A 21,096-nucleotide genomic window follows, 5' to 3' on the forward strand; every position below is an offset into this window, starting at 1 on the left:
CTCCCTTAGACTATGCACGATTGACCTCTCCAAGTTCCTAAGAGGCCAGTAAGGGGCGTACATAAGTGCACTGGTGTGCCTAACGTCCCCTGTCCAATTGTCTTTCCTTTATGTCATATGTCATATATATTTTCTTCCTCTCATATGCTTTCTCTTCTATATTACATATTATCTTTATATATACTACCCAATGTCTATTCTCTTCCATATGTATTGTGTATTGGACAAAGAATAAATAAATAAATAATAAAAACTTAGTCTAAGTATTCACTTCACTTCTATTTTATTCTATTCTATTCCATTCCATTATATTCCATTCTATTTATTCTGTTCTATTCTCCTCCATTGCACTGCATTGCTGTCCACTGTTTTGCATTCCATTCCATTCCAATCCAATCCAATCCAACCCAACCCAACCCAACACAACACAATACAACACAACCCATCCATTCCAATCCAATCTAAATTAATCTTATGTACAGTATTCTATATTATTAAAATTTTAAGTGTGAGCAATTGATGCAAATATCGTATCTAGACAACATACTTAATTTGGTTAGTCAGGTGAGTTAGATTGTGCCTCATTCTATGATCTTTTTTAAAACCACAGTTGTTAAATGAATCACTGCAGGGGTACCTGTATTTATTTTTGTCGAGAAGGGGGCGTTGTGGCTTCCACCAGGTCTCTCTCCATGCAACTCTATTTCATAGTTCGTACCAGGTTGCAAACCCGTTAAGTTGACACTTCTCTCTGTCCCTGGAATGCTGATTTTTTTGGGTGGTGCCCCAGATTTGGGGTCCCTATAGTAGAGGAAAAACTTGAGGAAATAATCGGGCGGGGCTGACCACGTCACACGGAGCTGGTTTGGAGAGATTTCAGTCACTTGTATGTCCTTCAGTGGAGCTTCAGGAATTGAGGTAGGTTGGGCAATGGTTTGGATCTTGTCATTTGTTGGTGAACTTGTAGCTAAAGGAAAAGAGATTTGAGGTGAGGGAAACAGATATTTTTTAAATAAATATTTCATCAACTTCCTCACTTAGTTAGCCTGGCCAGCATATTTCTCTACTTCGTGGATTTTAAAGAAAACACCTTAGCCAGAACTTAGAACTTACAAAACTTATGCCAGACCCATTCTCGAATACAGCTCATCTGTCTGGAACCCATACCACATCTCGGAGATCAACACCCTCGAAAACGTCCAAAGATATTTCACCAGAAGAGCCCTTCACTCCTCCACTCGAAGCAGAATACCCTACGAAAATAGACTAACTATCCTGGGTCTAGAAAGTTTAGAACTACGGCGCCTAAAACACGATTTAAGTATTGCCCAAAAGTTTATATGCTGCAACGTCCTTCCGGTCAACGACTACTTCAGCTTCAACCGCAACAACACAAGAGCACGTAACAGATTCAAACCTAATATTAACCGCTCTAAACTTGACTGTAAAAAACATGACTTTAACAATCGAGTTGTCGAAGCGTGGAACTCTTTACCGGACTCAATAGTGTCAAACCCCAACCCCCAACATTTCTCCCTTAGATTATCCACGATTGACCTCTCCAAGTTCCTAAGAGGCCAGTAAGGGGCGTACATAAGTGCACTGGTGTGCCTAACGTCCCCTGTCCAATTGTCTTTCCTTTATGTCATATATCATATATATTTTCTTCCTCTCATATACTTTCTCTTCTATATTACATATTATCTTTATATATACTACCCAATGTCTATTCTCTTCCATATGTATTGTGTATTGGACAAAGAATAAATAATTAAAAAATAAAAACTTAGTCTAAGTATTCACTTCACTTCTATTTTATTCTATTCTATTCTATTCCATTATATTCCATTCTATTTATTCTGTTCTATTCTCCTCCATTGCACAGCATTGCTGTGCACTGTTTTGCATTCCTTTCCATTCCATTCCATTCCAACCCAACACAACACAACACAACACAATACAACACAATACAACCCATGCATTGCAATCCAATCTAAATTAATCTAATCTATTCTATATTATTATAATTTTAAGTGTGAGCAATTGATGCAAATATAGTATCTAGACAACATGCTTAACCTAGTTAGTCAGATGAGTGAGGTTGTGCCTCACTTTATGACCTTTTAAAAAATCACACTTGTTAAATGAATCACTGCAGGCGTACCTGTAATTATTTTTGTCGAGAAGGGGGCGTTGTGGCTTCCACCAGGTCTCTCTCCATGCAACTCTATTTCATAGTTCGTACCAGGTTGCAAACCCGTTAAGTCAACACTTCTCTCTGTCCCTGGAATGCTGATTTTTTTGGGTGGTGCCCCAGATTTGGGGTCCCTATAGTAGAGGAAAAACTTGAGGAAATAATCGAGTGGGGCTGACCACGTCACACGGAGCTGGTTTGGAGAGACTTTGGTCACTTGTATGTCCTTCAGTGGAGCTTCGGGAGTTGAGGTGGGTCGGGCAATGGTTTGGATCCTGTCATTTGTTGGTGAACCTGGAACTGAGGGAAAAGAGATTAGAGGTGAGGTAACAAGATATTTTTAAAATAAAATTTAATCAAGTTCCTCCCTTAGTTAGTCTGGCTAGCATACATCTCCAACCCATGTCCAGTCAACAGAGCAGTGGATGTGATGCGCCGGTGCTTTGTGGCTGTTGGGGTCTGGATGGGTGTCAACAGACTCAAACTCAACCCTGATAAGATGGAGTGGCTGTGGGATTTGCCTCCCAGGGACAATTTCATCTGTCTGCCCATCACCCTGAGCGGGGGGGAATCACTGACCCCCTTAGAGAGGGTCTGCAACTTGGGCGTCCTCCTTGATCCACAGCTCACATTAGAGAAACATTTTTCCCGCTGTGGCGAGGGGGGTGTTTGCCCAGGTTCGCCTGGTGCACCAGTTGCGGCCCTATCTGGACTGGGAATCACTGCTCACAGTCACTCATGCCCTCATCACTTCGAGGTTTGACTACTGTAATGCTCTCTACATGGGGCTACCTTTTAAAAATGTTCGGAAAATTCAGATCATGCAGAATGCAGCTGCGAGAGCAATAATGGGGTTCCCTAGGTATGCCCATGTTACACCAACACTCTGCAGTCTGCATTGGTTGCTGATCAGTTTCCGGTCACAATTCAAAGTGTTGGTTATGACCCATAAAGCCCTTCATGGCATCAAACCAGAATATATCCGGGACCGCCTTCTGCCACACGAATCCCAGCTAGGTCCCACAGAGTTGGCCTTTTCCGGGTCCCGTCGACTAAACAACATCATCTGGCATGACCCAGGGGAAGAACCTTCTCTGTGGCGGCCCCGAACCTCTGGAACCAGCTCCCCCCAGAGATCAGAATTGCCCCCACCCTCCTTGCCTTTCGTAAGCTCCTTAAAACCCACCTCTGCCATCAGGCATGGGGGAATTGAGATATTCCTTTCCCTCCAGGCCTATACAATTTATGCATGGTATGTTTGTGTGTATGTTTGATTTTTAATAAGGGTTTTTAGCTATTTTAAATATTAGATTTGTCATATGCTGTTTTATTATTGTTGTTAGCTGCCCCAAGTCTACGGAGAGGGGCGGCATACAAACCTAATAAATAAGTAAATAAGTAAATAAGTAAATAAGTAAATAAGTAAATACGTAAATACGTAAATACGTAAATACGTAAATACGTAAATACGTAAATACGTAAATACGTAAATACGTAAATATGTAAATACGTAAATACGTAAATAAGTAAATACGTAAATAAGTAAATAAGTAAGTAAATAAGTAAATAAATAAGTAAATAAACAAACAAACAAATAAATTTCTCTACTTTGTGGATTTTACAGAAAGCACCTTAGTCAGAACTTACAACTTATTCTAAATATTCCCCTCTATTCTATTCATTCTATTCTATTCTATTCTGTTCTGTTCCGTTCCATTCCATTTATTCTATTCTATGCACTGCTTTCCATTCCTTTCCAATCCAATCCAATCCAAATCTAAACTAATGTAATCTATTCTATATAATTATAATCTTATGTGTGAGCAATTGATGCAAATATCGTGTCTAGACAGCATGCTTAACTTGGTTAGTCAAGTGAGGGAATATTATATTCCTCAAGGAATATAATGGGGGTACCTGTAATTATTTTTGTCGAGAAGGGGGCGTTGTGGCTTCCACCAGGTCTCTCTCCATGCAACTCTATTTCATACTCTGTACCAGGGTGCAAATCCTTTAAGTTGACACTTCTCTCTGTCCCTGGAATGCTGATTTTTTTGGGTGGTGCCCCAGATTTGGGGTCCCTATAGTAGAGGAAAAACTTGAGGAAATAATCAGGTGGGGCTGACCACGTCACACGGAGCTGGTTTGGAGAGACTTCAGTCACTTGTATGATCTTCAGTGGAGCTTCGGGAGTTGAGGTGGGTCGGGCAATGATTTGGATCCTGTCATTTGTTGGTGAACTTGGAGCTGAAGGAAAAGAGATTTGAGGTGAGGGAACCAGATTCTTTTTTAATTTCACCAATTTCCTCACTTAGTTAGTCTGGCTAGCATATTTCTCTGCTTCATGGATTTTATAGAAAGCACCTTAGCCAGAACTTAGAACTTAGTCTAAGTATTCACTTCACTTCACTTCACTTCTATTCTATTCCATTCCATTCCATTCCATTCCATTCCATTATCTTCCTTTCCATTCCATTCAGGTCCGGTCCGGTCCGGTCCAGTCCAGTCCAGTCCAGTCCAACCCAATCTAAACTAATCTAATCTAATCTATGTTATTATAACTTTAAGTATGCGCAAGTGCTTTCCATTCCTTTCCATTCCATTTCAATTCAGTCCAGTCCAGTCCAATCCAACCCAACCCAACCCCATCCAATCCAACCCCATCCAATCCAACCCAACCCATCCCAACCCAATCCATCCAACCCAATCCAGTCCAGTCCAATCCAACCCAACCCAACCCAACCCAATCCATCCATCCAACCCAACCCAACCCAACCCAATCCAATCCAATCCAATCCATCCCATCCAATCCAATCCAATCTAAACTAAACTAATCTAATCTATTATATATTATTATAATTTTAAGTGTGAGCAATTGATGCAAATATCATATCTAGACAACATGCTTAACCTGGTTAGTCAGATGAGTGAGGTTGTGCCTCACTTTATGACCTTTTTAAAATTCACACTTGTTAAATGAATCACTGCAGAGGTACCTGTATTTATTTTTGTCGAGAAGGGGGGGTTGTGGGTTTCACCAGGTCTCTCTCCATGCAACTCTATTTCATAGTTCGTACCAGGTTGCAAACCTGTTAAGTCGACACTTCTCTCTGTCCCTGGAATGCTGATTTTTTTAGGTGGTTTCCCAGATTTGGGGTCCCTATAGTAGAGGAAAAACTTGAGGAAATAATCGGGCGGGGCTGACCACGTCACACGGAGCTGGTTTGGAGAGACTTCAGTCACTTGTATGTCCTTCAGTGGAGCTTCGGGAGTTGAGGTGGGTCGGGCAATAATTTGGATCCTGTCATTTGTTGGTGAACTTGGAGCTGAAGGAAAAGAGATTTGAGGTGAGGGAACCAGATATTTTTAAAATAAAATTTCATCAACTTCCTCCCTCGGTTAGTCTGGCTAGCATATTTCTCTACTTTGTGGGTTTTACAGAAAGCACCTTAGTGAGAACTTAGAGCTTATACTAAATATTCACCTCTATTCTGTTCTGCCTGGCTAATGGCAATTAGCCACCCACGAGTCTGGAATTAAGTCAAACACACGGCAATTGAATCAAGAAAGTCTCTTTTTATGTACAGAGGCTAAAACACCTGCTTGAAATGCAAAATCAATTACTGTTTTACGAGTCCCAAAAGGTTACAGTTACTCTCACCAAAAGTTCACTTGACATGTTGAGGCTAGTGTCAGAGCAGAGGAGTGATTTATGAATCAATAAAGCCAGAGTTCCACACTCCAATTCCGCAGTCTTTTCTGGCTTGAATGTCACAGTGTTCACAGAAATCCCAAAACAGAAAACAAACCATGCTGCTCGGTTTTCTTTCTTCTTCCAAAATGCTAGCAATAAACGCCCAGGACCAGCACTCCAACCCTCACTTATTTATCAGGGTTTCAGCAGCACAATTAAACTCTGAACAGCTGTACTCCATTATCTGCTTCTACACCTGTGCAGCTGTTCCTGCCTTCCGAAGACCCTGCGCGCGCGGGGATTCAAGATAGGGTTATTCATGATATCTTCCCCTTCTGAGTCCGAGGACCCTCTAGCTGGGGGAATAGCTGGTGGGCTGGCTGCACCCATTCCCCTGTCTGTCTCTTCCTCCTCACTGCCTTCCTCTGCTTGTGATTCAGCTTCACTGTCTGAGGCAGCTGGCAACCAGACTTGTCTGCTATATACAGAGGACTCCCACTGGTTCACATCAAAATCCCCAGCTACAGGAGCTGGCCTAGAGCCAACCACAACATATTCTCTTCTCTTCTATTCCATTCCATTCCATTCCATTCTATTCCACTGCACTGCACTGCATTGCACTGCAGTGCTTTCCATTCCTTTCCATTCCATTCCAATTCAGTCCAGTCCAGTCCAGTCCAGTCCAACCCAACCCAACCCAACCCAATCCAATCCAACCCAATCCATCCCACCCAAACCAACCCAATCTAATCTAATCCAATCCAACCCAATCCAACCCAACCCAAACCAACCCAACCCAGCCCAGCCCAGCCCAGCCCAGCCCAGCCCAGCCCAGCCCAGCCCAGCCCAACCCAACCCAACCCAACCCAATCCAATCTAAACTAATCTAATCTATTATATATTATTATAATTTTAAGTGTGAGCAATTGATGCAAATATCGTATCTAGACAACATGCTTAACCTGGTTAGTTAGATGAGTGAGGTTGCGCCTCACTTTATGACCTTTTAAAAAACCACAGTTGTTAAATGAATCACTGCAGGGGTACCTGTATTTATTTTTGTCGAGAAGGGGGCGTTGTGGCTTCCACCAGGTCTCCCTCCGTGCAACTCTATTTCATAGTTCGTACCAGGTTGCAAACCCGTTAAGTCGACACTTCTCTCTGTCCCTGGAATGCTGATTTTTTTGGGTGGTGCCCCAGATTTGGGGTCCCTATAGTAGAGGAAAAACTTGAGGAAATAATCGGGCGGGGCTGACCACGTCACACGGAGCTGGTTTGGAGAGACTTCAGTCACTTGTATGTCTTTCAGTGGAGCTTCGGGAGTTGAGGTGGGTCGGACAATGGTTTGGATCTTGTCATTTGTTGGTGAACTTGGAGCTGAAGGGAAAAAAAGATTTGAGGTGAGGGAACCAGGTTTTATTTTAATTTCATCAACTTCCTCCCTCAGTTAGTCTGACTAGCATATTTCTCTACTTTGTGGATTTTATGGAAAACACCTTACTCAGAACTTAGAACTTATTCTAAATATTCACCTTAGTCTAGTCTGGTGTATTGCACTGCAGTCAATTTCATTCCATTCTATATTAACATAATTTTAAGTGTGAGGAATTGATGCAAATATCGTATCTAGACAACATACTTAACTTGGTTTAGTCAAGTAAGTTAAGTTGTGCCTCATTTTTTGATCTTTTTTTAAAACCACAGTTGTTAAATGGATCACTGCAGTTCTCAAGTTAATAATATGGTTATTTTATTTATTTATTTATTTTATTTATTGGATTTGTATGCCGCCCCTCTCCGGAGACTCGGGGCGGCTAATAGCAATAACAAGACAGCATACAATAATAATCCAATACTAAAAACAATTAAAAACCCATTATTGTAAAAACCAAACATACATACAGACATACCATGCATAAAATTGTAAAGGCCTAGGGGGAAAGAGTATCTCAATTCCCCCATGCCTGGCGGCAGAGGTGGGTTTTAAGTAGCTTACGAAAGGCAAGGAGGGTGGGGGCAATTCTAATCTCTGAGGGGAGTTGGTTCCAGAGGGCAGGGGCCGTCCCAGAGAAGGCTCTTTCCCTGGGTCCCACCAAGCGGCATTGTTTAGTTCAGTGTTTTTCAACCAGTGTGCCGCGGCACACTAGTGTGCCATGAGACATGGTCAGGTGTGCCGTGAAGCTCAGAGAGAGAAAGAAAACAAGAGAAAGAGAAAGAAAGAAAGAAAGAAAGAAAGAAAGAAAGAGAGAGAGAAAAAGAAAGCAAGAGAGAGAAAGAGAGAAAGTAAGAACAAGAGAGAAAGCAAGCAAGAGAGAGAGAAAGAAAACAAGAGAGAAAGCAAGAGAGAGAGAGAGAGAAAGAAAGAACAAGAGAGAAAGCAAGCAAGAGAGAGAGAAAGAAAACAAGAGAGAAAGAAAGCAAGAGAGAGAGAGAGAGAAAGCAAGAGAGAGAAAGAGAGAGAAAGCAAGAGAGAGAAAAAGAAAGAAAACAAGAGAGAGAGAAAGAGAGAGAGAAAGAGAACAAGAGAGAGAAAGAAAGAAAGAAAGAAAGAGAAAGGGAGGGAAGGTGGGAGAGAGAAAGGCATAGAGGTAGGGAGGGAGAAAGAGCAAAAAAGAGGAAGGAAGAAAGAGGGATGGAGAGAGAGAGAAAAAAGAGGGAGAGAAAGAGGGAGGGAGAGAGAAATAGAGCAAAAGGGAGGAAGAGAGAGAGGGTTTTTTTTGTCCAAACTGTTTTTAGCCGCCCCCCCTTCAATGTGCCCCATGGTTTTCTAAATGTAAAAAATGTGCCACGGCTCAAAAAAGGTTGAAAATCAGTGGTTTAGTTGATGGGACCCGGAGAAGACCCACTCTGTGGGTTTCTAAGTGAATTTGGCTTTCTCGTTGAGTTTGCTTGTTAGGAGGTCGTAAAAGGTGATCACATGACCCCGGGACACTGCAACCACTATAAATACATGCCAGTTGCCTAGCGCCTGAATTGTGATCACATGACTATGGGGACGCTGCAGTGTTCAATATTAAAATGGACATAAGCAGGGATAGGTTCCACTTAACTTCCCTACCGGTTCGCATGGTGACGGAGGTGGCCGTCATGTCATGCCAAACATCTGAAAATGACCCTCGGTGCATGCGCAGAAGCCTTTGCGTGTGCACAGAGATGTTTTTTGAAAGTCACAGCAACCGGAGGACCGGTTCGGGGTCGGGAGTGTGGACCGCTGGTCATCAGTGGCAGTTTGGCGAGCAATAGTCAATTTCTGCAACTGGTTCTAAAGAACCGGTCTGAAAAGGCAGCAACCCACCACTGGACATAGATCACTTTTTTCAAATACAGTAGTACTCCTAGATACGAGCATAATTCGTTCCATAAGGGAGCTTGTATCTCGAGGCAACTCGTATCTGGAACAAGTTGTTTTTCCCCTCCGAGATAACCAAAAGCAAGGATTCTTGCGCCACCTAGTGGACGCTCGGCTCGTATCCCGAATTTCAGCTCGGAACTAGAACAGAAATGTCTCTCCCCTCCTGGCTCGTATCTTGAAATGCTCGCATGTAGAGCAACTCGTATCTAGAGGTACTACTGTAGTTGTAACTCAAATACTACCTGTAACTGTAATGCTCTCTACATGGGGCTACCTTTGAAGAGTGTTCGGAAACTTCAGATCGTGCAGAATGCAGCTGCGAGAGCAATCATGGGCTTTCCCTAAGTATGCCCATGTTACACCAACACTCCGCAGTCTGCATTGGTTGCCAATCAATTTCCGGTCACAATTCAAAGTGTTGGTTATGACCTATAAAGCCCTACATGGCATCGGACCAGAATACCTCCAGGACCGCCTTCTGCCGCACGAATCCCAGCAACTGGTTAGGTCCCACAGAGTTGGTCCGGGTCCCGTCGACTAAACAATGTCGTTTGGCGGGACCCAGGAGAAGAGTCTTCTCTGTGGCGGCCCCGGCCCTCTGGAACCAGCTCCCCCCGGAGATCAGAACTGCCCCCACCCTGCTCGCCTTTCGTAAACTTCTTAAGACCCATCTCTGCCGTCAGGCATGGGGGAACTGAGACATCTTTCCTGGGCCTATACAGTTTATATATGGTATGTTTGTGTATATGCTTGCTTTTAATAATGGGTTTTTAAAGTGTTTTTTAAATTATTAGATTTGTTCTTACATTGTCTTTGTTATTGTTGTGAGCCGCCCCGAGTCTATGGAGAGGGGGTGGCATACAAATCTAATAAATAAATAAATAAATCTCTCTCTGTGTATATGTGTGTGTGCCTTTTCATTGCAGTTTTAATTTTTGAGCCTTTAAAATGTGACAGTTTGTTACATGGGGATCAGTAATGGGAAATCTCTAGAACCTTAACCTGGACTCACTCTGTGATTCACTCTCTTTGTGAGATGTTTTGTTCTCTGAATTTGATAAATAAATTATTTATTTATTTATTTGTCAAACAAGTATAGTATTATAGTACATATTAACATAACATAACATAACGTAACATAACGTAAGTTGAACCTAGTAATAGAAAGGATAATAAACTAAACAATGTCAGTTGGCGGGGCCCAGGGGAAGAGCCAACCAAACAATGTCGGTTGGCGGGGCCCAGGGGAAGAGCCTTCTCTGTGGCGGCCCCGGCCCTCTGGAACCAACTCCCCCCAGAGATTAGAATTGCCCCCACCCTCCTTGCATTTTGTAAGCTCCTCAAAACCCATCTCTGCGGTCAGGCATGGGGGAACTAAGATAATCTTTCCCCCTAGGCTTCTACAATTTATGCATGGTATGTTTGTATATATGATTGGTTTTATAACAAGGGTTTTTAGCTGTTTTAGTATTGGATTTTTACATTCTGTTTTTATCACTGTTGTTAGCCGCCCCGAATCCACGGAGAGGGGCGGCATACAAATCCAATAAATAAATAAGTAAGTAAGTAAGTAAGTAAGTAAGTAAGTAAGTAAGTAAGTAAGTAAGTAAGTAAGTAAGTAGGACAGGGACATTAGGCACATAAGTGCACTTATGCATGCCCCCGATCCTGTATTAGGTAAATGTATTAGAAAAATGCCCATAAATGTTCACATCTGGATTTCCAAAGCTCATTTGTTAATTACCAACAAGCTTTAATTATTCTATCTCAAAATAGAAACTTAATTTCATAGTAAAGTATTTCGTGCAGCTAATGTGGTAGAATTACACATAACTGTATGTTAAGAATTGTCCTAAAAATGCGAATTCCAGGTGTAGTTATAGAAGAAATCACATCTCCAGAACTTTTTTTTAAAAAAATATTATGATAAGCTTTCTTTAGCTCCTGTTAAGATCATCAGAGTGTCAAATCACCATTGGGTCAGCAATACATAAAAGCAAACATCTCTCCAAGGGTGATTTTATATTCTGACAATGTTAGCAGGGGATAATAAAAGCTTAGTATAATAATTTTTTTAAAAATTCTGGAGATCATGATGTCTATCGTTTCTTCTATAACTATACATGTATTATTTTGAGCAAATACTCATTGTGTTTAAAGCATTCCATAAAAAATAGTCATGCTAAGGAACTAAGCTGTATAAGAATCATTATGCCAAAATAGTGAGTTATTGTGACAGTAAATAAGGTGCCAAAATCAATAATTATGCATTCTCTAAAATATCTGTATTCAGCAGAACCAATTATAGGGAATATGTGGACATGAATTATTTTGAAGGTAGAAATTGAATTCTGTTACTTAGCTTTCAAGTTTTTAATCCTCCCCCCCCCCTTCTCTTAAAGAGCATTGGTTTTGGTGCCAACTTTTTGTTCCTGATATGGAAATTTTATCTAAGAATAAAGAACTTCAATTCAGAGCAAGGGCAGTGCTTCCTGAATCTCATAACGCCCAATTCTAAATACACAAACTTTTTGACATCTAGACAAACCCATTTCCTCCACTCTAGCAACTAGCTATTTTCCAAGGGTGTGACTATCTGCATAGATCACCCCATTCTCTCATTTTTAATCCACCTTTTACATAAGTATGCACTGTTTATCTTAAATTTAAACAAGGGAAACATAGAAACATAGAAGTCTGACCGCAGAAAAAGACCTCATGGTCCATCTAGTCTGCCCTTATACTATTTTCTGTATTTTATCTTAGGATGGATATATGTTTATCCCAGGCATGTTTAAATTCAGTTACTGTGGATTTATCTACCACGTCTGCTGGAAGTTTGTTCCAAGGATCTACTACTCTTTCAGTGAAATAATATTTTCTCATGTTGCTTTTGATCTTTCCCCCAACTAACTTCAGATTGTGTCCCCTTGTTCTTGTGTTCACTTTCCTATTAAAAACACTTCCCTCCTGGACCTTATTTAACCCTTTAATATATTTAAATGTTTTGATCATGTCCCCCCCCCCCTTTTCCTTCTGTCCTATACAGATTGAGTTCATTAAGTCTTTCCTGATACGTTTTATGCTTAAAACCTTCCACCATTCTTGTAGCCCGTCTTTGGACCCGTTCAATTTTGTCAATATCTTTTTCTGGTGAGGTCTCCAGAACTGAACACAGTATTCCAAATGTGGTCTCACCAGCGCTCTATATAGGGGGATCATAATCTCCCTCTTCCTGCTTGTTATACCTCTAGCTATGCAGCCAAGCATCCTACTTGCTTTCCCTACCGCCTGACTGCACTGTTCACCCATTTTGAGACTGTCAGAAATCACTACACCTAAATTTGTTCAGAAATGTGTAGGGTCTCCAGCTTGGGTGGGGGTTGGACTAGATGACCAACAAGATCCCTTTCAACTCTGTCTATTCTATTCTATTCTATTCTATTCTATTCTATTCTACAATCTAATCCACTCCACTCTACCCTACCCTACCCTACTCTATTGTACATTATTATAATTTAAATGTGAGGAATTGATGCAAATATCATATCTAACCACATGCTTAACTTTCAAATCTATATTGTTGCATTCACCTAACATGGAATGTCCAAGCAAATACCAATAATCCTTGACTTACAACCACTCATTTAGTGACTATGGGAAGTTACAACAGCAGTGAAAAGAGTGACTTATGTTTATTTTTCACATAACCATTGTAGTATCCCCATGGCCACATGATAAAAAAATTTGAATACTTGGAACTGGCATGTACAGTATTTATGATGATTATAGTGTCCCAGAGTGATGTGATCCTCTTTTGTGATCTTCTGACAAGCAAAATCAATAGAGGAGTTCAGATTCATTTAACAACCATGTCACTAACTTAAGAACTGCAGTGATACATTTAACAACTGTGGCAAGGAAGTTTGCAAAATGGGGCAAAAACTCACTCACTTAACAACTGTCCTGCTTAGCAATAGAAATTTTGGGCTCAGTTTTGGTTATAAATCGAGGACTACCTATAAAGTTAGTTCTCAACTTATGACCAGTCTCCAAGTGACCATTTGAAGATCGAAAGGACCCACATTAGGGGTACATGGCATTGGACCAGAGTACCTCCGGAACCGCCTGCTACCGCACAAATCCCAGCGACCGATAAGGTCCCACAGAGTTGGCCTTCTCCGGGTCCCGTCGACTAAACAATGTCGTTTGGCGGGCCCCAGGAGAAGAGCCTTCTCTGTGGCGACCCCGGCCCTCTGGAACCAACTCCCCCCGGAGATTAGAACTGCCCCCACCCTCCTTGTCTTTCATAAAGTACTTAAGACTCACTTATACCGCCAGGCATGGGGGAGTTGAGACACCTTTCCACCAGGCTTTTTAATACTTTGTTCTATGTTTGGTATGAATGTGCTGTTTGGTTTTTAAAATAATGATAGGGTTTTATATGGTTTTTAATATTAGATTTGTTCCACTACTATATTGTTTTTATTACTGTTGTAGGCCGCCCCGAGTCTTCGGATAGGGGCGGCATACAAATCTATTAATAAACAAACAAACAAACATAGGAAAATAAGAACCTAAGAAGAGCCATGCTGAATCAGGCCAAAGCCCATCGAGTCCAGCATTCTGTGTCACACAGTGGCCCACCAATTGTACATAAGGATCTTGAGCAGAAAGAGAAGGTAAGACCCTCCCTTTCCCTTGACCCCCAACAAGTGGTACTCAAGGGAGTCCTGCCTGCCTCAACCAACATAGAGGCGGCACATGGACATAAGGACATGGGCACAAGGACATGGGTACTTAAAACCTAGATTCAAAGTTCCAACGGTCACCCCCCTCAGTCACATGACAGAGCCTCGGTTGCTTGGCAACCAGGTCTTATTTACAGCTATTAGCAGCATTCCAAAGTCACATTACCCTATTTTACACCGGTTTTGCTCAAATGTGACATTTTATTTCCAAATTTGGCAAAACTGCACCCAATGTTCAATTAGCGATCACCTCACAAATGGTAGTAAAATCTAATTTTATTTTATTTTATTTTATTTTATTTTATTTTATTTTATTTTATTTTATTTTATTTTATTTTATTTTATTTTATTTTATTTTATTTATTTATTTATTTTATTTTATTTTATTTTATTTTATTTTATTTTATTTTATTTTATTTTATTTTATTTTATTTTATTTTATTTTATTTTATTTTATTTTATTTTATTTTATTTTATTTTATTTTATTTTATTTTATTTTATTTTATTTTATTTTATTTATTGGATTTGTATGCCACCCCTCTCCGCAGACTCGGGGTGGCTAACAACAGTAACAAAACAGTATAATCCAATACTAAAAACAGTTAAAACCCATTATATAAAAACCAATCATACATACAGACATACCATGCATAAAATTTTAAAGGCCTAGGGGGAAAAGTATCTCAATTTCCCCATGCCTGGCGGCAGAGGTGGGTTTTAAGCAGCTTACGAAAGGCAAGGAGGGAGGGGGCAATTCTAATCTCTGGGGGGAGTTGGTTCCAGAGGGCCGGGGCCGCCACAGGGAAGGCTCTTCCTCTGGGTCTCGACAAACGACAATGTTTGGTTGACGGGACCCGGAAGAGACCCACTCTGTGGGACCTAACTGGTCTCTGGGATTCGTGCAGCAGAAGGCGGTCCCTGAGGTAATCTGGTCCGGTGTACATGAAGTTTGTCATGTGACTGACCCTCTTTAGAACTGTCACAAATGACAACCGTGATAGGCAGATTCTATTATGTTAGCAGACTATCTGCTATCCATTTTATTTATTTATTTATTTATTGGATTTGTATGCCGCCCTTCTCCGTAGACTCTCTGGGATGGTTCGCTGAACCAGCTACATCAAGGGCTTGTTTTCAAATAGTGGGAGGTAGAAGCTACCTGGCAGTATTGTGGGAATCAGGCCTAACTAATGTTTAGTTCAACAGAGAGGTATGCTAGCCAGACATGTATCAGAACTGATCTTCCCGCTATTGCCCGAGGAACAAGTAAAGTTTTTAGAACATCTTCCCTTCATTTCGGAAAATAAAAAAAAATCTAGAAATCCCAGCTAAACGGCAAGACAGATACTTGGAGGTTGTGGTTTGGAGGTGCGAAGGTGGCGGCAACAGTAACAGCAGCAACAATAGCAGAGCGATGAAATAAACTGGCTTGACATGGAAAGCCAACATTGCTGGAACGGAAGCTGTAAATAAAGTTTTCAGCCACATAAATGCAACATTAAGGCAAGAACCGGAAGCCTGGAAGAGTAAAGTGATTAAACACAAAAAAGACTTCACTTGAACAACTATCAGTAACTGACTGTGGCTGAAAAGAAAGCGAGCGGCGTGTTAAAAATTCAAATAATAGGAGATAGGAGAACGTCAGCATCAGAACAATACCCAAAGATAATTTTCAGCGTGGTTTCAACCATCCACAAGTGAATGTTTTGATGGTCTGATTTTGATCTCTTCAGTTTTGACAAACCCTGCCTTTCGCTTGCATCTATTTGAGCCAACATATTGAGAAATGTTTTACCAAATTGTGTAAAACCTTTCGGGCTACTTTTATGGAGAGACAGAGGCTGTTGTGAGGTGATATTGGAGATATTGTTCTTTCTCGGGATGACTGTAAGGATAAAATGGGAATTTCTTCAAAAGAAAGTCAGATTTTAAATTATTAAGAAACAACGCACTATATTTCAATCACCTCTCTGTGTTCTCTAAGCTCTTTATATGTGTTATCATCCACAATTGTAATAAAATATTTCCTTGTGTGATTGAAACATCGGAAAACATCCCATAGTTTGCAAGTAGACGTCATAGGAACTCTGGACAACATAGAAAAGATGGATGGGAAGAACTTTGGCTATAAAAAGTGTCGCGTAGCAAAATCAAAACAGATCAAACAAATTTTGGACCAGCAAGTAAAGGCGCATTTTGGTTTGGAGAAGAAATTAGCTGGTGGAGGTGGCGACATCTGCGTGAAAGCAATATGGCAAAGAAGAAGGACTTTCTTTTAAGGGAGGAAAATAGCCAGCAGCCTACCATCCAAGCAACTTTGTGGAGGACGTGAAAGCAACGTGTGATTACATATTTGGCCATGTGTGGGCGCCGCAGAAGCTTGACTTTGCAACAACACAAACGAGACATGTGATGCGACTATTATAGGCAAAAGGACAGAGAAAACTGCCGTAATGGACGGCTGCCCTACCAACCCTGGTACCTGTGGCCGTTATAAAGGAGTATGACTTAGAGGAATGTCCTTTCATGACGCCATGAATTTCCATCAAGTAGGTTGTCCCAGGTGACAATCCAGTGATGGTCGCTGTAGAAGCATTCCCAGGGACCACTAACTCCTTTCTTTCTCCAGTCACCATGTTTCGGTAGCGGATGACCACATGGTCAGAGATCCCCCTCACGCTGTCCAAGGACACCTCAATGTGGTCTGGGGAGCTGGTCACCACCGTTGGCTTGGCATGGTCTGGGCGGAGGTATCCATCTGAGTAGGCACTCTCTGCTTCGGATATTGGGAATTCCCTTTTTGGAGGCAAGTGGCTGGTTTCTTGGACAAGACGTTCTTCAACCCGGTCTTGAAATTCGATGGGCTTCGTCCGTTTGAGGTAGAAATAGATGTCCCTGGCCACACTCTGGATGGTCTGGTTGCCTCGGAGAGGGAAATGGGTGGCTCGGAGGTAGCTCTCGAGCCGCTCAAGGAGAGTCCCGTTGTATGGGGACAGTTTGGATGAGATATTCTGGGTCATTCTCTTCAGGAAGTTCTCCTTAGTCAGTAAGGTGGTATTGGCAGGGCGGCGACCTGGATGTGGTTTAGTAGTGCCTGGTTTCTTCCTTTCAGGCTCAGAAGAGGGTGTGTCTGGCTTTTTATGGGAAGAGGGTGGTGGTGTCAAGTGTTGACTTGGTTGAATTGGAGCTGGTGCTGGTGGGATCAGAAATGCAGGAGGTTATGGGCAAAATAGTCAGCGGGAATAAATCATGGAGGTGAGCGGTATGGCTATCATCTAGAAATACAGGCAGTCCTAGACTTACAACAGTTTGTTTAGTGACAATCTGTAATCTACAATGACACTGGGGAAAAAAGAGACAATTTTTCACACGACTGTTGCAATATTCCCACAGTCACGTGAAAAATAAATGCTTGGCAACTGACTCATATTTATGATAGTTGCAGTGTCCCGGTGGTCATCTGATCATTTTTATGACCTTTTGACAAGCCAAAATCAATGGGGAAGACAGATTCGCTTAAGAACCTAGTTGCTAACTTAACAACAGTCGTGATTCACTTAGCAACGGTGGCAAGAAAGGATGTCAAATGCGGCAAAATTCACTTAACAATAAGTCTTGTTTAGCAATAAGAAACTTTGGGCTCAACTGTGGTTGTAAGTCGAGGACTACCTGTATGGAGCCCTATTTATTTATTTATTATTTAGTTAGTTAGTTAGATTTATGTGCTGCCCCTCTCCGTGGACTCGGGATGGCTCACAACAAATATTTAACTTAGCTTTTAAATTTTCCCACCACTGTACAGTACATTCAGAAAGCATCCAACATTTAGAAACTGCAGAAAGCATTCAGAACTCAGAAAAAACAGCGATGAAAAGTATTTATGGACTCCTGGCATCCTGGACATAAATTGTTTCAACACCTACCCACAAAAACAACAGTATAATCACGGCACACCAAGACAACTATACACAAGAACAGTTTTCCCCCGAACACTATCATTTTGTTAAACAAATAACTCCTTCCCCATTGTCAAAGTATTCACTAAGGTCGCATTACTATTAGTCGTCTCATCATTCCTATCACCCATTTCTTCCCATTTATGATTCTCTGTAACTTGTTGCTTGTATCCTTATGATTTATATTAATATTGATTGTTTCTGTTTTGCCGGGCTCTCTGGTAGGAGCCTCCCGAAAATTCAAGGGTACAAATTTCAGACACACACACGTTTGAAAATTCAAAACAATGTTCTTTATCACAAAATGCAAAATAAACTAAGCACTCTTTTTGTATTGCAAAGAGCACTCGTCCCAAAACAACCTGGTAGTCTGCACAAGTCCCTTAATCAGTCCTTAAATACTTAGCTTGCAGCTGTGAAGAAACGTCACAGTTCTTCTTCCATGAAGTGAAACACACACACTTTGCTCTGGTTTAGTTTCAAAGTCGTGAAAAATCAACAAAGTCCGGAGACAGCAAGGCAGTCCTGAGGCACAACGATCAGATAATCTTCCACAACGGCCAAACCCACACACTGCTATTTATATCAGCAGCACTAATTACTGGAGCCCCACCCAAACACAGGTGGCCTCTCTTATCTCCTGTAATATGCCCTCATGGTCTCTTCTATGCATAACTCTGCGCCTGCGTGGGTCCAAAACTTCCGCATCTGAATCAACCGAAGATAATGGAGATTGACTTCCTGGGCTGTGTGCCAAGCCCCCCTCTTCCAAGTCACTCCCACCTTCTTCTTCGTCCGAGGAAACTGAACTACCTGACTCTGTCAGCAATAAAACAGGCCTATGACATGTTGAAGTTTCCCCTGCATCTACCTCCACATTCCCTGGGGCAGGAGCTGGGCCAGAGCCAACCACAACAGTTTCCTGATTGCTTATTTGTACCCTATGATAATCATTGTGTTGTACCTCATGATTCTTGATGAATGTATGTTTTCTTTTATGTACACTGAGTGCATATGCATCAATGACAAATTCCTTGTGTGTCCAATCACACTTGTCCAACAAAGAATTCTACAGTAATACCTCGTTTTTCGTGGGAGATGCGTTCCAAGACCACCCGTGAAAAACGAATTTCTGTGGAGGAAATATATATGTTTAATGTATTTAACGACTATTTGGACTTTTAAAACCCATCCTTTGCATTAAACAGTCATTCTATAATGTTTCTCAGCTGGAACTACGTGTGATATCCTACCAGTTTCTTTAATAGAGTACAGTAGTACTGTAGAAGAATTTTATGAATTTTTAATGGATTTAAAATTTTCAATGGATTTAATGGATTTAAGCCCCCTTTGAAAACCCGTGAAGTAGTGAATCCGCAAAAGATGAACCGCGAAGTAGTGAGGGATTACTGTACAGTGTTCCCTCGATTTTTGCGGGTTCGAACTTCGCAAATAGCCTATACCACGGTTTTTCAAAAAATATTAATTAAAAAATACTTCACGGTTTTTTTCTATACCACTGTTTTTCCTGCCCGATGACGTCATTCGTCATCGCCAAATTAATAATTTTTGCAAATAAATAACAAAAAATAATAATAATTGTTAATAAATAATTATGTTTATAAATATCAGAATCACTAAGTGTCTTTTATTCAAAGGTGAGTACCAGTAATAAGGGTGAGTAAATGGTTGTTAAGGGAATGGGAAAGGGTAATTTAGGGGTTTAAAGTGTTAAGGGATGGCGGGTGATACTGTTCATAGCCAAAAATGGTGTATTTACTTCCGCATCTCTACTTCACGGAAATTCGACTTTCGCAGGCGGTCTCATCTCCCGCGAAAATCGAGGGATTACTGTATTCTATTCTACCAGGCTGCAGCATAGCAAAATTGACAAAAACGAAGTGGCTCTGAATGCTTTCTGAATGCACTGTAAACTGGTTTAGATAGGAACTGGCACATCCCACTACGAAATTCCACTTGTTGACTTATCCTTGCTGCCAATCCTGAATTTCCCCAAAGCTGCAATAAAAACAGACTTAGTTAGTGTCGGTCTTTTTATAGATTGCTTCCAGGAAACTCCCACCGTCTGTTTTGCAGAGATCTGTGGATTAGGTAGAGGAGATTCAAATAAAGAAAAGGCATTGCAATCATTACTGCTGAAGGAAGGAAAAAAATATTTGTATTTATTTATTTATTTATTCATTTATTTATTTATTTTTTCATTTATTCATTTATTTATTTATTTTGTCCAATACATAATACACATTGAAGAGAAAGATATGTAATAATATAAGTAAAGAAAAGAATAGAAGATAAGATATAAAAGTATAGGTGAACATATTTGAAAGGAAGAAAAGATAAATGAGATAAGGAGAGACAATTGGACAGGGGACGGAAGGCACACTGGGGCACTTATGCACGCCCCTTACTGACCTCTAAGGAACCTGGAGAGGTCAATCGTGCTCTTGTGTTGTTGAAATTGAAGCTGAAATAGTCATTGACAGGTAAATAAAATAAAAGACTTCAGATGTCCTTGAGAGAAATAACACAGTGTAATTGTGGGGAAAGGCTTCCATAGTGAAAGAAGGCAGAAACAGTTTTCACTAATCTTTTCACATTTACTCTGGTCACACACTGCAAATAAAGCTGACATGAGCCATTATTGAAAAAATACTGGAAGAAGGTATTTCGTAAAAACCCCAGAGGTCATGCTCACACGCACGCACGCAAGGGAGGGGAAGTGGAGGCATGCTCCCGGTCCATTCTGGTAGGGCTGGGAATGGTAGCCCGCTCCTGGTTGGGAGTCATCACAACATGAGTAAAGGGTCACAGCATTAGGAAAGTTGAGAACCACTTCTCTAGACTGAGGCAGTCAAGACACTAGTGATCTACCTGTGGTGCTGACAACAATGCTGGTGGCTCGGCTGTTCTCACCACTCTGACGGGCAACCAAGGTGATGCGGTATCGTGTTCTGCTCTCCAGGTCTTCCAGGGTGATACGCTCAGGGGCTGCGGGCAGCTCTACACGTTTCATGGCTTTCACAGGTCGAGTGGACGTCAGAGGGACGTAGCTGAGGATGTAGCCATCAGGTTGAGAGGTCGGTGGGTCCCACTGCAAAGTCAGGGAATTTCCCGACACTTGTGAAGA

At 41.3% G+C, this 21,096-nt stretch overlaps 1 protein-coding gene across 2 annotated transcripts in view; it reads right to left on the reverse strand.

Annotated features, from left to right (window-relative positions):
* The window catches only part of LOC139163009 (tenascin-X-like), a 178,364-nt gene that overhangs the window by 107,971 nt on the left and 49,297 nt on the right, over nt 1-21,096 (reverse strand). For both annotated transcript variants that reach the window (XM_070743897.1, XM_070743898.1), the window contains exons 6-12: nt 20,841-21,096; nt 16,475-17,185; nt 6,936-7,265; nt 5,191-5,520; nt 4,112-4,441; nt 2,165-2,494; nt 638-967 (exon numbers count right to left, since the gene is read on the reverse strand). The exon at nt 20,841-21,096 is cut by the window's right edge and continues 26 nt beyond it. In XM_070743897.1, the coding sequence (XP_070599998.1) occupies nt 638-967; nt 2,165-2,494; nt 4,112-4,441; nt 5,191-5,520; nt 6,936-7,265; nt 16,475-17,185; nt 20,841-21,096 (2,617 nt within the window). The remainder of the gene's footprint in view (nt 1-637; nt 968-2,164; nt 2,495-4,111; nt 4,442-5,190; nt 5,521-6,935; nt 7,266-16,474; nt 17,186-20,840) is intronic.

The sequence above is a fragment of the Erythrolamprus reginae genome, chromosome 2 (genome assembly GCF_031021105.1).
Source record: "Erythrolamprus reginae isolate rEryReg1 chromosome 2, rEryReg1.hap1, whole genome shotgun sequence".
Lineage (NCBI taxonomy): Eukaryota > Metazoa > Chordata > Lepidosauria > Squamata > Dipsadidae > Erythrolamprus > Erythrolamprus reginae.